Source organism: Notechis scutatus, chromosome 2 (assembly GCF_049901735.1).
Source record: "Notechis scutatus isolate UNSWTSFEM ecotype Mainland chromosome 2, rNotScu1.2, whole genome shotgun sequence".
In the NCBI taxonomy this organism is placed as follows: domain Eukaryota; kingdom Metazoa; phylum Chordata; class Lepidosauria; order Squamata; family Elapidae; genus Notechis; species Notechis scutatus.
The window spans coordinates 125,338,145-125,354,595 of record NC_142010.1 but is presented as its reverse complement, the minus strand read 5'-3'; the positions used below and the strand labels follow the sequence as shown (position 1 = coordinate 125,354,595).

Here is a 16,451-nt window from a genome sequence, read left to right as displayed (position 1 = left end):
GTCCAACTGTGGCAATTTTAAGACTTGTGGATTTCAATTCCTAGAATGTATTTATTTTATTTAGCATATGGCACATGTTAGCCAGGGGTCACCGAGGTGGCTGCCTGCCTCTGTGAAAGGATTTTTTTTGGGCAGTGTTATCTTTACCTGCGGGACACCTGAATGCCTATAGGCATTCGGTGGGGGGGGGGCTCTTTTCTTATCCTTAAGCAGTTTATTCACTCACGGGAATCGAACCGCCGAGCTGCCGACTCAGCAGTGTGCAGGCCCAGCATGTTACCACATGAGCCACTGCAGCCCTGCTGGCTGGGGAATTCTGGGAGTTGAAGTCCACAAATTTTAAGGTTGCCATAGTTGGACATGCCTACTTTAGACTTTCTCTCTCAATTTGAGATAGAAGTGAGCTTTAGGAGGAAATACTATCCATGTCTCCCTACACACTCTCTGTAATGAATGTCTTGTGTTTAATCTCGCCATCAATTATCAGTATATTAACAGAATCTAGAACTGAAGATTTCTTATAATAGAATTCTGGGGATGTTAGCTCTTTCAATATTAAGACTGTTCAGAAGAAGTGTGGTGATCTTGATCTGGATTGGAGGACCATCTGCTTGAAATTTATTACAAGAGCTTTGTTAATTTTGCTCTCATGTTATCCTTTTCGTAGCCATTTAGCCATTGGAAAAGTACTTGTGGTATGTCCCTCAGCAAGCAGATGTGCAGGATAATCATAAATTGCTGCAAAGAATGCAAGCAAATTAACAGTCGGGGGTGTGTTCTGTGAGTAATCTGGGTGTAGTTAAAACTAAGCTCTAATCAGTAGTTGTAGAGCTTAGATATATGCTTCTTGTTCAAATTTCATGTTAAGTAAAGCAATACATCTCTCTAGGAATTCAAAAGCATAGGCATGAGCTCAGCAGTAGGAAGATTCAAGGAGAAGACTCAGAGAAATAAGTTGTTTTTACTGCAAATGTGAAAGAAAGGTTTTATGATGAAAATAATATCGAAAGTAGATGTTTAATACTTGTATGGCAACTTCATGGTCTAAACCCCACATTTCTTTCTTCCATCTTTACACAATAGTGGCCTTTTGGGTGAGGGTGAAGGCACCTGCACGGTTGTTTTTTGTTTTTTTTATAAATAATGTTCTTGGTTAATCTTAGATACTTCATTTTCAACCTTGCCAGCTTCATCCTTCCTACTTCTTGTCTCAGCAGAAATAATATCTGCCACAAAACTTAATTGTTGATGAGAAAGAAAATATAAAATTAAAATTTTTTAAAAAATGCAATACCTGGGGGACAGCAGAAGAGAAGAGAAAGAACTGGAGAAAACCACACAATGCAAAGACCTGCTAATAGAAGTAGAACGACATGACAATAAAATCAATAAAAGATAAAGATAAAAGATAGCAAACTGGGACTTCCGGTTTGTCGAAGCCATGAGGCGGCAGGGATTTGCGAAGCTGCGCGATCCCTGCCGCGCTAGCCGTTTTGGGGCTCCGACCCAGCCGGGTATGGAGCTAGGCTGCCCTGTAGGGGCAGCTGAAGGTAGGGGATCCGGAGAAGGGTTTGGGGTGCTGCAGACCCCCCCTGGCCGGCAGAACCCCTTTTCCCAGGACGGTGCAGCGGCGGTCCGTAATGGCCGCCACAAAGAAGCTGGCAGCCGGGTAAGAATGCGCAGGAGGAAGTGGAGAAAGTGATTGAGAGGAGAAAGTTTTTCTTGGCTCCTAGGACTCTAAGACATATTTAATAAAATTCCTGAAAAGTATGACTTTCTGAATAATACCTGCCAGAAGAGGAAAAAAAGCGGCTGCTTGAAGGTGCTGAAAGGATAGCTTTCCCTCTTTTCCTACGGAATAAATAACTGGATATTAAGAAACCTATTTTTAGGTGGAAATTGGTTTTAAGCGATGAGTGGGAAGAGAGAGGATTAAAAAGAAAATATTTGTATGCTAAGATTTGTTGGAGCAGATGCCTTAAGGATTTGAAGACTAGAATATATTGTAACAAGACTTTAAACAGATTTGGACTTTCTTTCTCTTTGATTGATATCACCCCAGAAGGAGAAAGTGAGAACTCTGCCTTGGTTTGGACTGATTGATAACTTTGGGACTGTTTTATCTTTTTTATTTTCTTTTGAATATTCTGGTTGTTGTAAGAAGAAAGAAGGAGAAAAGAAAAGAAAAGATTTATAATGGCTCTTTCTGTTGAGGAACTAAGAAATGGTGTGGAAGAAGCTTTCCTTTTCTTAGAAATGGCGCTTACTAATTATCAACAAAAATTACAACAGATGAAGACAGCAGAGGAACAAGAAAGAAAGGAAGGAGCCATCTTTAATGAATCTCAGAATTTGATCCAGAAAAAAGAAGAGAGAAAGAAAAGAAAAGAAGAGAAAAGAAGAAAACTAAAGGATTTAAGGACTTAAGATCTAAAAAACATTTAAGAAAGGGAAAAATAAAGTGCAAAACCAATATGATGATTGTAAACAAAGGGGAAAAGAAATACGACAGAGAAGGGAAGCCGGTAAGGCAGAGGCTAGAAGAAGGGGGGTAGAAAGGTTTGTTGGGAAAAGAAAGAAAGGGAAAAGGTGGAGAAAAAGCTACAACGTTTGAAATTAAATGGAAAAAAGGAATTTTTATGGATAATGGATAAAGTAAAAAGATTTTGCAAGGTACATAAGATGAGATGGTAGTATTGCAATGGTTTAAGAGTTGATAAGAGATTAAAATGTTAAAATGTTTAAAAATGATTGGTTTTAAAACTTAATAATAGGAGGGGTTTAGAATATTGTTTTAATTAAAGAGTTTAATAAAATTATGGTATTGATGTTATTATGAAATTTTTATTATAGTATTTCTTTTTAATATTTGGATTTATGCTCTAATTATGCACTTAATTGTGTTGGATGTATTAGTTAGATAGAATGTACCAAGCAAAATCTGATTGGGTATTAGATATTATTTTAAAGATTAATTTGATTAACTTAGGGGGAGATAGAAAGGCATCATACTCTGATTAATGATTTCAGGAGAAACTGATTTTCTTTTTTTTCATAAGGGATGAGACAAAGGGATGATAAAAAATGGACAAAAGATACAAATATAATGATTTAAACTAAGATGATTAATTAAGGTAGAATTAAGAAGTGTGAAATATGTGGAGAAGTTAATATAGAAGGCTTAGAATGGTAAATAAAATAAGTAATGATATGTAAGATGAGCATGAATATAATTGAAGTCCATGAAGAGAGAGACACCTGGGTCCAAGTTACTTTCCAAAAGATTTTTTTATGTTTTGTGTGTTGTGTGTATATGTCTTTTTGGGGGAGAATTGGTAAAAACTTGTAGAAATATAGAATGAGAATAATGGTAACTAAGTCAGAAAGAAACAGATGAAATAATAATAATGATATTGAATAAGAGTAAAGAGAAGTAAAGAGAAATTGAATAAGAGGTTTTGGTATATTATATGGAAATGGTTTAAAATAGAATCATAATTTATCTGACTTGTTAAATTTACAAGGGAAAAAGGTTTAAACATGTAATGAATAATGATAATTTGTGTGTTTTAAAAATTAATAAAACTTGTTTTAAAAAAAAAAAAAAGATAGCAAACTCAACAAAGCAAGAGATCTCACTGTCTCTCCCCAGAGGCCTACTGGTTAAAGATGCAGGTTTTTCACAGCTCTTCGAAGCAACAGCGTGATTGTAAAATTCTTTGTTCTTTCAACATTTTGAGAACTATTGGCATTGTCTTACTTTAAAACAGTTCATCAAGTCTACAGAAATATGCGACATTTTCATTGATAATGTGAAATGTAAATGTAATTTGAAGGTTGTTAAAGTGAGTCAAGAATATATTGCAATAACTATCAAGACCTTTTGAAATATGGCTACAATACATATTTGTAAAATTGCAGCTGTATCAGACAGAGCTGTGGCCATCTTTTATTTTAAATTCAACAGCATGTTACCTATAGGAGCTGGCAGGATTTGATTCATTTTTCTTGCAGCCACATTGTAAATGCGCCCTGTGTGAACAATCCACCTGAGTGCTTTAAAAACAAAAAAGGCACTTTGCAGACATTCTAACACTAAGACAGATGTTTGTATGTGAAGAACTTGGCTAATAAATTTTGCTATTGCTCAAACGTTAATGCTAAATAGTTTTAGAAGGTTTCAAATGATGTCTCCTAATTAAATAGTATTGAAAACAAAGGGATTGGGTTCAAGATTTACTTTAAATTTTTTAAATTTTAATCTAGAAAAACAAACATTGTTGTGTTGTTCTTGTGTTGGCTTGTAGGAAATTTTGGGAAAGATTTATTGCCCTGTGTCATGATAATGAAAGTCTTCACGGTATCACATTTGATCAAATCAAGGCTCAATTGGAAGCTCTGGAATTAAAGAAAACCTATGTATTGAATCCGCTGGCTCCTGAGTTTATTCCACGGGCTCTGCGACAGCAGCATTCATCAAACACCAATAAACCACAGCAATCACCACCAAAGGTAACCTCTGAGAAAATGATGAAAAGGTTGAAAGAATTGCTAAGAAATATCAGAAAAGCATATTAGCTGTTGTGCTTCCTCCTAAAAACATAGAATGGGAAAAATACTAGGCTGAAAAGATAACACAGTTTTACATATATTAAGAGAGCTTTTCTTAAGCAGCAATTTTTTGGGTCCAGGAAGACAATATGTGTTCGAAAGAGATCATTATATTCATGCCAGAGCTGGTAGAATGTCTGAGAAAACACAATATCTATAAATTGTCTTTCTTTTTTTTTCTCCTTAAAATTATACAGTCATATTGAGAGTGAGTGTAAGTAGAGGCCAGCAGGTGAGATACGTAGGCAGGTAGGTGAGTGCTGCAAGCTAGCACCACAGAGTGTGAATGAGCCAGCAGGGGCTATGAATGAATGCTATGGAGTGTGCGTGAGCCAGCAGGGGCCACATCAAGTGCTATCGAACACCAGATCCCTGGGATCTCATACTCCAGGGTGGGGATCTTTGGGAGAAAAACAGTAGGAGCAACTTATGATTATAGCTGGTGACTTATGATCTTCCCTGCCAGCTTCCTTATTAACTTTGCTAATGGGAAGAAGGCTGGGAAGATTGCAACTCGAGTTTGTATGACCATGGCTTACTGTGATGTAATTTTGAGCCAAGCACCTAAGCGCTTAGATTGCAGTCATGTGAACGCAGGGATGTGACAATCGCAACTTTACAAACTATTCGGAAATTGCCATTGTTCAGAGCCATCATAAATTTGATCTGTTGCTGAACAAGGAAACCTGAGGAATATCTGTAAAAGTGATACTGTTGAAAAATTTTTAACTAGTTGTATTTATTTATTTATTTATTTGTTTATGATGTAAACTACCTCTTATGTTCATTTCGACAGAAAGCTGGGAATTTCCATAAATAAACTTTCCTAGTACTTACGAGCAAACTAAATGAATGTCAAAAACTTGGTTTGGTGGGGTTGGAGATAAAAACAATAGCTAAAACTCCTTTAAAGTGCCATATTCTATTGAGGAGTGTGTATGTATGTGTGTATGAATTATTGTAATCAATAGTGATAGCTCTTGTAGAAAGTTAAGAAAACATTTATCTAACCCTAAATATGCTAAGAAGCTGTAATAGCCCCCAGCGTTTTAAAATGTAATTTTTCTTTTGCAGTGCATTTTGGAGACTCTTATCTTTAGAGAGTAACTAGTGAACCAGTTTGTCATTCTTTTTCATCCTTGTTATTCATAGGTCAATATTTATTCAGGCTTTTTAAACAGACTGATTAATGTGTTCAGACTGCTGGCAAACAACATAGACCTTTCGCCTGAGGAAGTAATGTTCTTAAGCATCAGTGAGTTTTAAAACTTGGTGCTCGACAGCATATGGAAAAATAGGCATTGAGAAAAATCACCATCTTTTGGTTTTCTCTTGTCTTCTTGTTAGAGCTGTATGGTAAACCTTGTAGATGGCTAACTAGGTTTCTGTTAGTAAGAAACAATGGATCTTTGGAGAAAGAGTGCAAGATGTCCTAGTACAAGTAGGCAGCTTACAGTGGCCATGCCTTCTACTGAACTTTGGAAAAGAGAACTGTAACTGCTTCAGATGAAACTGTAACTGGCCAGAGTGAAATAGTGTTTTGACATAAACAAGTTAGCCAGTTAGTTGTCACCTTGGATCAACTTCTTTACAATCTGTAAATTCAGTGAATTCTGGGAGTTGAAGTCCACAGGTCATAAAGGGGCCATAGCTGCTTACCCCTGCCTTGATATTTCTCACTATATTTTTCTGTTTTCTTTTTCCACTGTATATTTTTTCTTCTATATTACTGTATTGCACTTTGCTCCTCTGAAGGCCCTTCCATTCTAGATTGTATAGTTGGGAGCTTTGCCATCATGAGGCTGGTGGAGCTTACTTCATCTTGAAATTAGTACAAGTTATCTGCTGCATCTTCTGTTTGCCTACTCCAGGAGTGTCAAACTCACGGCCCACGGGCTGGATGTGTCACTCGCTGTCCACACCAACACCCGGTTTAGCGAAGGGGGAAAAAGTCATGACAACGCTGGGATGATGCGAGTTTGACATCCCTGGCCTACTCCAGTGGTTTTGTGATTAGCATTATTGTCTGGGTTAAGAAGCCAGAGCTTTAGTTAGCTGCCTCTTTTTTAGTCAGAAGGTTGTCTTGATTTTGTGGGAAACATGCTTACATTTCTAGGGGCCGATTCAAATATCTTTCTCCAATGTTATACGTAGCACTTTGCAGGAAAGAAGTAGAAGTTCTATAGAACTTGGAAAAATAGAAACTAATACTGGTAGATTCACAGCAGAAGCCAGTATCTGATTCTGACTTCTACTCTGAATCTACCATTATTAGTTTCCAATTTCCAAGTTCCATAGGACTTTTCCTTTCTTGCAAAATATTTATTCCTCTTACAAAAGTGGGAGGAGAAGTCTGCTGATGGCAGTGCCATAGACATTGACTGTTTAAAACAGGATCTTGACAGTGATATTCTAACAGTTATCCTTTGGCAAAGGCTATTCTTCGCCCAAAATTTCATATTTTTTGAATCAACCCAAGAAGGATTGGTGTACTTGCAACCTGCTCTTTTAAAAAAATTAGAACAACAAATTTTGTGAATGCTTTTTGATTTGCTCAAGAGAAGATGATTAGATAGACAGGCAGACAGACAGACTTCGTTTTCTTTTTTCAATTTTCTATATGCCAGATTGGTGTATTGGTTGAGGCGCTGGACCAAATACCAGTAGAAAACCTAATTTACAAAGAGTATTATGTAATCAAAGTTGATTTGCTGTGTGTACACTTTCAGCTGTAGAGTGTAAAACACTCAGAATTGTAAAAATAACCAATATAACAAGGATAATATTTTCAGTGCAACTGTTCAATTATATAGTTCTTCCATGTATTATTACAAGGATTAGGTTAAGTTTGTTCCCTGCTGTTCTCTGAAATTGATCATATGGTATTTTCTACTGCATGTCTAAAATTATTGTAAGAATTGGGGGTTTTTATTTGCTTTTTATTTATCCCCTTTTATTTATGCCACCTTGTTTCTGCATGGCGCTGTACAAGATCCCTTCCTCTCCATTTAATATTCCCAATGGTCCCATTAATCAGAGGGCCAGTATTAACTTACAAGTATTCGAACATAGTGTGCAATTGTATTGCATTGCAACATCTTATGTAATTAAGCAAATACAACATTTGTATAGCATTGCAATTCATGTAATGTAAACCTGATTCTGAGGCAGAGAAATAACGATTTGTGAAGGCTCACAAACGTCCCCCTGTCCCGCACGACAGGAATATCTTTTGGTCACTGAACACAATATTATTATCTTCTGTGATTTTCTGGAAATATATAGGCATGCATTCTATAATTTTGGTAGTTCTGAAAACTTCCTTAACTGTCTTTGATGTTTATATCAACTTTAAAGGTAGAATAATTTAACTCCTAGCCAATATCTTTTTATAGGTAAAAAGCCATCATCATAACCATAGTGACCATTTTCACACTGATGGAATTGGTAAGTATTTGGAAGAGGATGGTGGGGTTGTTGTTGTTTTTTTTTTTTTTTAGAAAATGTGAAATAAGCTTGTTTTTGCAATGAAACTAAATGTTTTCTAGGTAAAAATCATAGGCTATCAGAATGCATAGCCCTGTTTGGAGTCTGGGAAGGAATCACAAGAGTGATCCTATACTATTTAAATTTAGGAGCTCCTCTGATTTTGGGAAATAAAGTATTTTAAAACATATAGTCTTGATTTGATCCAAAGTTCAAGAGAATTCTGAACATAGACAATAGATAAATATCTTTACAGTGGCTTTTGATCAGTCTTTACAGTAGGAAAAGAGAAATAATTTGATACAGCAGTTCATTATTATGGGGGAAAAAGAAACATAATCATAAAACCATAGATTAGTTAGACATTAGTTAGACATAATTAGTTAGACATAATGAAGATGTTTGCCCACTTGGCATGTGAATGCAAAGTTAGCATCACTTAAAAAGTAATGAACATAAAAGTTATCAGAATGGATCCCCAAATTTAGAGATAATTGGGGAGATAAAGTATGTCTTGAGGCATCATAAAGATGACACTGTATGAGGACAGGGGCAATAGATTCTACCTCTCTGAATCCACAAGGGCAAAGTTTCTGTAAATAAGAAGTCCCCCATGAAACCTTCCCACCAGCTGTACTGAAGGGAGGGCATCAAAGCAGGCTCTTTTGTATTTGCTTAGGCTTAGATTGTATAGATATCCTGCAGTAGTGCTATCTAACATTTGAGAATAGAGCTGAAGAAGCTTCTTGGATGAGAAGTGTAATGTCTTCAAAAGAAAAAACAAGAAAGCCCAGTTTCCTCCTGAAAAAAGTACCTTTGGGACAACCCTGATCTGGATGACTGAGAATCTCTACAGACATTTTGAGAATAGAATTCAAGAGCACTGCTAATAGCATTTTGGTGATCAATGTCCTAGTTATTTCTTCTACAATTAATTTGCCCTTCTCAAGGGCTAGTTGGCCTAAATATACAACAGAGAATCCTAGACTGCAAAGTTCTATACAGGTTTGGTGCCAATGAGATTGGTAGCTGTCTGACAACAGCAGAGGCACCAGACCTGTAGGGTCTATCAAAGAAGACTGTGTGTAATTGATGCACTCAATGAATCGGTCAGAGTGTCATATGTTCCTGGCCACAGCTGCTGTGAAATAAATGAAATGAATGAATGAATGAATGAATGAATGAATGAATGAATGAATGAATGAATAAATAAATAAATAAATAAATAAATAAATAAATAAATAAATAAATAAATAAATAAATAAATAAATAAATAAATGTCTTTTGAAGGCTGAGGTGAAAGTGAATGCTCGTAACTTTCACATTCATATTTTTATGTAGTTCAGCCAACTGCTTCTGTCTTAATTGGAAATCCTGTCAGAGCTTATACCCCACCACCGCCACCCCCTCCTCCTCCTGGGCCTCATCCTAACTTGGGGAAGTCTCCTAGTCCTGTACAGCGGATAGATCCTCACACTGGGACAAGCATTCTTTACGTACCTGCTGTTTACGGAGGAAATATGGTCATGTCTGTGCCTTTACCTGTAAGTATTCATTGTGGTGTTCATGAAGCAACCCCCTCCATCCCCCACTTACTCAAAGAAAGTTTGACAAATACTATTTTGCTTTCATAGAAGAGCTATATGCTAATAAAATAAAAAGGCCACTAAAATAAGTCTTCCAACTACTTAAGTGTTTGAGGTATAACAATCCAGATAATGCCCAATGAACTTTGTGTGCTCAAATTCCAACCTGCCAAAGCATGCCATGTTTTCATTCATGTTTTCATTCATGGCAAATGTACTTATTTGATATATCAGTACCTTAAAATATTTTTTTTTAAATTTAGAAGACTATACTGTCTTGAAATATTTCAAAATGTGCCTGAAAAAAATGAATATATATTAAAGAATTCAAAATGCAAACATGAAAAAGTTCTGTACAAAAATTCACACATGGCTGGATGATAAAATGGAAGGAGGTAACTTTTTGTGATGAGGAAGTACTTTTTTGTCATTTCCTGAACTGGAAAGCCATATTATATATAGCATTTCTTAAAGAAGAGGAATCAGGATATTTTTAATCAATTTTAAGCATACCGGTGGTTAAGGGGTTGTGGCAGCGTGCCCATTTTATAAGGATAGGGTTAAGCATAGTGGAAGACCTCAGAAGAAGACTAGGACTAGTGTTTTGTAACTATTTCTTATAGCTTACAAACAGCCTCTGCAATATTTCTTCCAGATTCTCCTCGCCTCTCCTGTATTTGCAAGGAGAATGTAGTAGAGTATGACCTAGCTGATACCATGCTTTGAATTCAAATATTTCTTTTGCATGAATTTCTCCTTTGTTCTCATGCGAAAGTTAACCATCATTTGATCTTTGGCAGGCAGTTTTCTTTTCTTTTTTACTCATACTTACAGTTGGTTTCAAACACTAATTAGCATAGTGGTTCATTTAATAAAAAGGGGCAACATTTTTATGCAGTCTACACTAAATCTATTGGCATTTGTTTTGGGCTTCTTCAGGATCCACTGTAGTTTACTTATTTTTTAACAGGAAAATAAGAATAGTTCAACAGCGGTACTTTTTCTAGTCTTCAAAAGGTGAATTGTTTCTCTGAAAGATAAATAGATTTCAGTCAAAAAGATTTGCAGTTACTAAAATGAAATCTTTATCATAGTCACATAAACTACACAACGAAAGCAGTGGCAACTTAAAAAAAAGTGACTGTTATCATCAGTAGAAAAGATTGAATGTCAAGGATCTTTTGGAGTCCATAATATTTGATTTATCTTCAGACTTCAGTTTTTAACTCAGGAAGCTGTCATAGAATTGAGTCATCAAAGCTATAAAAACATAACATTTTCATTGTTAACATTTATATTTTTTCTTCCTTTTCCTTTTTATTCATTTCTTTTGCAAAAAAACAATAATAAAATATCTATATTTCCATTTAAAAAAAAACATTTTTCCATTCTGAATTTGCATGTTGATATAAACAGTTCATGTTCTTTTTCCAGTCTAGGGTCTTTCTGCTGTCCTGTCACAATTTATCTGAGGGATTTTAGGTTGTGTCCCATAATTGAGTCTTCTGTGTTATATTCAATATTATTTGTATATTTCTACTATGTGTCTGGTCTTTATTCTCACAACTTGATTCCCAAAGATCTCTTCAGTTTGAAACTGATTCTTACTCAAAATATCTGGTTCCTCTTGTTGAGTAATTTACTTGTTTAGAGAAAACTGCATAAACATTCTAATTTCATTGGTACTCTAGATGTCTTTTTATTGTTCAGATTAAAAATTGTAAATGATACTATGTTTTATATCTTTATTGCAAAGGTACCATGGACAGGGTATCAGAGTAGATTTGCAGTTGATCCTCGAATCATTACTCATCAAACAGCCATGGCATATAATGTGAATCTTTTACAAGCACATGGACGTGGGTCCCCCATTCCCTATGGTCTTGGACATCATTCACCAGTTAGTATAGGACAACAGCAGCTTCATCATTCAGAGAAAGAACAGCTTGAACTGAATCGAAACAGTGAGTTCACTGTCTCTCTTTTTCTTAAGAGAATAAAGTGTGGTGTTTTGTTTTAAGTTAAAACCTAACATTGATATGTGTGTTCTAAATGATACTGAGAAATGTGTTTGTAAAAACTGGCTTTTTTATAAGGAATATATAATCATTATATTTCATTTACTACCTAGTCAGTGGGATGTGGTTAATAAGTTTATTGGTTGGTAGAATAACCTCTAGAAGAAAATTCATTACATGGTAGGGGTATGCTTGGAGTAAAATTGGATTTTTGATGATCTATTGGCATATTTTCCAAAACATGCTAAAATTGGCCTTATTCATAAGAGAGAATGATTCATATGGCAGAAGTGCAACTCAGACAAAAAACAGCAGTAATAATTTATTAAAATTGTATGCCACTTAACTCAATGATTCTGCCTTACAACAATCAAAGAAATTATAATAAAGTCAATAAAAGATAAATATAAAAGATGGCAGATGTAACAAGCCAGATATTTCAAATCATATGTGGGGTTTTGTTTTTGTTTTTTTGTAAATGTCCTGTCTTTCTTTTTTTGGAGACACTCAACTCTACCTAATGACTGATTTCTCAGACTGTCTCTTTGACTCTTCTCAGTTTATCAGTTATTGGTAGACCAAACTACCTCAGTGTTCTAGTTGAAGGTTACTTGCTTTAAACAGTGATTCTCCTCTTTTGTTCCTTCATTATGTTTCTCATTGCTGCTTGGATTTTACATTGTTATTTCCTTCATGGAGGAGTGCAGTGGTTATAATATGCTGCTATTCTTCTAGGAAATATTAAACTGGGTTTTTTGGGAAGAAGAAAGAATAGTTTACCAGACAAAAATCCTAGAAACTGCAATATCATATGGATATTTCAGAGTTCTCCAGAAACAAATGCCGTCTTTTTCTTGTTGGAAAGCACATCAAGTGAGCAATAAGTGAATGCAGAATATTCTCTGGTATTTTAAGAGAACAGAATGGATTTTTCTATTACAATCTTTGGGGCATCAGAAGCTCCTATATATCCACCACTATCCCTATTATAGTAGATAATGCGTTGATGTGAAAAATATATAAATTACCTTAAATAAAAATGAGAAATTGGACTCTATGCTTATGCTTGTAGCTTTATTACATTTCAATCAGCAGGTTTCAGCTGAAATTGGAAAACAAATCCGACAGATCCATTAGGAAACAATAAGCATAGAATAAGCATAATCTCATTAGCATAAAATCTATTTCAGAGCAAGGCAGCTTTTTAATACTGAAGGACTGACGACTGTATCAACACTGAAATTGCTCTGATTTCATTTGTGCTGTTTGAGTGACTTTCCTTAAAGCTGTGCTGTTCAAAATCTGCTTCATTAACTGCTTGAAAAGCAGAGTAATTACTGTGTACAGTATTGAGTGCCAAGATGAATTTCCCAATATTGTAGATGTATGAGCTGTCACCTTACTATGCCAGATGATGATGTCCTTCAAAAGTTAATTGGGTGCAAACTAGTTCACGGATATAGCCCTGAAAGAAACCTACTTATTATATTCATGAAGGTTTGGGTAATTCCAGAAACAAATATGGCACCCCATCCTTAATTTCTGTTAAAACCTTGAGAAGTGGGAGAGCATAGAACATGCTAGAAGTCCAGTTTCTAGAACTTTTAATAATGTAACTGAAAGAGGATAAAGAAAATGTTGTGAAATTCACCTAACATAATGTTCTGTCTCCGAAGAAAAATAGGATGATTGGACTTGCCTATAAAAGGTGCTGATACTTTCAATTTATTATAAAATAACCTATTTTCACAAAAGCCAAATTCAATCATGTATTAACTTAATGTGTCATTAAGAAAGAAGACGAGCAATTAAACATTAAAGCTAGCTGTTCTGGTTGGTAGAAAATTACAGTGTGAATTCATTATTGAATGAAAGATAATTAGTCACAGCAAAAAGGAAAAGAAAACCCTTGAAGAAAAGACTTTGAGGAGCTTTTGTCTTTTAAACATTCTCTGACTTTTATCCTGAGAAATATGTTGTGCTACAACCTGCCTGTCTTCAGTTATTTAATGGCTGCATTTGGTCCTTTATAAATAGGACCCAAGGTATCTTGAGTTTTTGGCCCTCACAGTGAGGAATTTAGAAGTGTTTTGCCGTTTTTGGTAAAACTTAGCTCACGTTATCTGAGCCAAAGATGGACAGTTAATCTTAACTAAAAGCACAATATATGGTGAGTTGTTGCCTTGTTTCAAATAAGCTACAGCTAAGGTTAACTCTAGCTGGTTGAGTTAATGAAAAACATAAAGGAGAACTTCAAAATCTGGGTAACCCCAGCAAGAAGAATAGAGGGATGGCAGCTATGATGATTCCTGCTGCAATAAGCTATGTTTATCATTTTACATAAATGTAGTTGTTTTTAGCTATTCCAAGGGATAGCCAAGAAATTAGCCTTTGGACAGATAGAATTCCTAAATGCTCAAATTGATTTAACAACAGGGGGAAAACACGTATTGACTTTTCTTCACAGAAATTGGCTTGAAGCAATTGCCAATTAAGTGTTCTTTTAAAAAGGTTATGTTAATCCAGGTTCTGTAGTCTGAACCAGCTTTTTCTCAGGCAGTGCTAATCCTAGGCCCAAAGCCTAGCTATACAACAGAACTGTCCCAGATCTCCACATCAGTTACTACGCTAATTATATTTCCTCTTGGTAGATGCAACATTACCCATTCATTTGACCAAAAAGGGACCATAATTTTTTATTGACCCAAATTTTAAGAGTCCTGCCCTAATCTAACCTATCAAGGTTAAAAATTCTGTCTGAGTAAATTCTAATAAAAAACATGGAACAATGAAAATCAGCAAGTATGTCGTGGGATTTTTAAAAAACAAACAAACAAACAAACCTGAATTTTGGATGGTTTGATATTTGTGTTAACTTTGTTCTGTTAGAAAACTATAATATATTAGGTCCTGTGCCTATTTTGAGAAGATGTAGGGCAAACTTCTAATTTACATCTCTACATCAGATAGTTTGGACTGCACTTCTAATGAGAGACTTTTTCAGATGATTATATGAGATTTGTCATTTGGAAAAACAAGGTGAGTGTTAGGCCTCACACATGCTTGTGTGAGGTCTGGACTGAGTTTAGGAACAGCAGCTTTTAAAGTTTCCTATTAAAGGCATTCTGAAGTCTTTGGGCAACAGTTTGATATGAGGTTATTTAACAATAGCAATAGCTTATATATAACTTCATAGTGCTTTACAGCAATTTCTGAGGGGTTTACAGCTCATTACCTTATTGTCTTGGTCAGAAGGGATATAATCATGTCAGAATTGGTCTGTTGAAGTTTATTTGTGTTTACATAATATATTTTCTTTGGTATGTTGTAGTTATCTGATCAGCCACTCAACCTCAGTCTCAGTATAGACATTTTGATAGAAAAGCACAGAATGTGCATGCCATGCCTGTGGTTCTTGCAAGTATGCAATTGAAAATTAGTAGTCCTCTATTTACAAGGATTCATTTATTCACCATTCAAAGTTACAACATCCCTGAAAAGTGACTGATGACTATTTTTCACACTTATGACTGTTGCAGCATCCTCATGGTCATGTGATCAAAATTCAGATGTTTGGCAACTGACTCATGTTTATGATGGTTGCAGTGTCCAGGGATCATGTGATCACTTTTTGCAATCTTCTGACAAGTTAAATCAACGAGGAAGCCAGATTTACTTAACAACCATGTTACTAACTTAACAGCTGTAGTGAATCACTTAGCTGTGGCAAGAAAGGTTGTAAAATAGGGGAAAATTCATTTAACAAATGTTTCACTTAGCAACAACAATTTGGGGCTCAATTGTGGTCATAAGTCAAGTATCATAAAATACCTGTATAGTTTCTTATTCCTTTAAAAGAAGGGCTGAAAGAATTACCTTAAATTTGCAAGTTTTAATATGGAATTAAGTAAAGCAAAATATTTTCATACTCATTCACTGCTGAACTTTTCCATGTTCTATAACATATTGCACAAATACATTCATTTCTGAAGATAATTCTCTCTTAGTCTGACATTTTGAAGATGAATGAATATATCATCATTCATTATCAATATCACATAATGTATGCTGATTGAAGAGTAAGAAACAAATGTCATTTGTATGAAATTTTCATAGTTGCTTATTATTTCAGAGGTTATGTTTTAAAATACCCTTTTATGAGTAAGCCAGACAAATTATACCTTTCTATTCTGGCAGCATTTTAAATTTATCTTTATCTGCTGGGGAATGTTTCTGCTTTTATCATTCCATAGTTTTCTATGGAGATAACTAGGAAATGAATAAAGACATTTAACTTCAAGATGATGGTCAGAAAATATCTGAGTAGTGAATCTAATGAAGTATCCAGTTCATATTGTACTGTCTTTGCTTCATGATAGATTAGGATCATCATTGATGATTTTTTAGTTACCTTCCTAAATTCAAGATTTAAATCTGGAGCTATATTTTCCTGTTTTATGTAGATAACAAGACCCAAATGACTTTGCACTCCTTTGGATTATCTAAGAATAGATTATAAATTAGTAATTGGTAATTACCCAAAACTGCTTTGGTCATCTTCAGTCAGGTAGTTCAGGAGCAGGAAGTAGATTAAACTTATTTGATCATCTCTTTCATAGTATGTTAAGTAATGTTCTGTACTTGATCTAAGGAAAGAACATTGCAGGCTTGAGTCAGCAGTAGTATTTGATCAAATTGCAGTGTAATAAATTGAGACATGAAATGCTTATTTTCTACTCCTTTCTTATGA

General features: G+C 35.0%; 1 protein-coding gene across 11 annotated transcripts in view; it reads left to right on the top strand.

Moving 5' to 3' along the window:
* The window catches only part of HELZ (helicase with zinc finger), a 126,613-nt gene that overhangs the window by 94,334 nt on the left and 15,828 nt on the right, over nucleotides 1-16,451 (top strand). For all 11 annotated transcript variants that reach the window (XM_087956102.1, XM_026678780.2, XM_087956099.1 and 8 more), the window contains 4 exons: nucleotides 4,308-4,512; nucleotides 8,007-8,058; nucleotides 9,439-9,641; nucleotides 11,440-11,647. In XM_087956102.1, coding sequence (XP_087812228.1) covers nucleotides 4,308-4,512; nucleotides 8,007-8,058; nucleotides 9,439-9,641; nucleotides 11,440-11,647 — 668 coding nt within the window. The remainder of the gene's footprint in view (nucleotides 1-4,307; nucleotides 4,513-8,006; nucleotides 8,059-9,438; nucleotides 9,642-11,439; nucleotides 11,648-16,451) is intronic.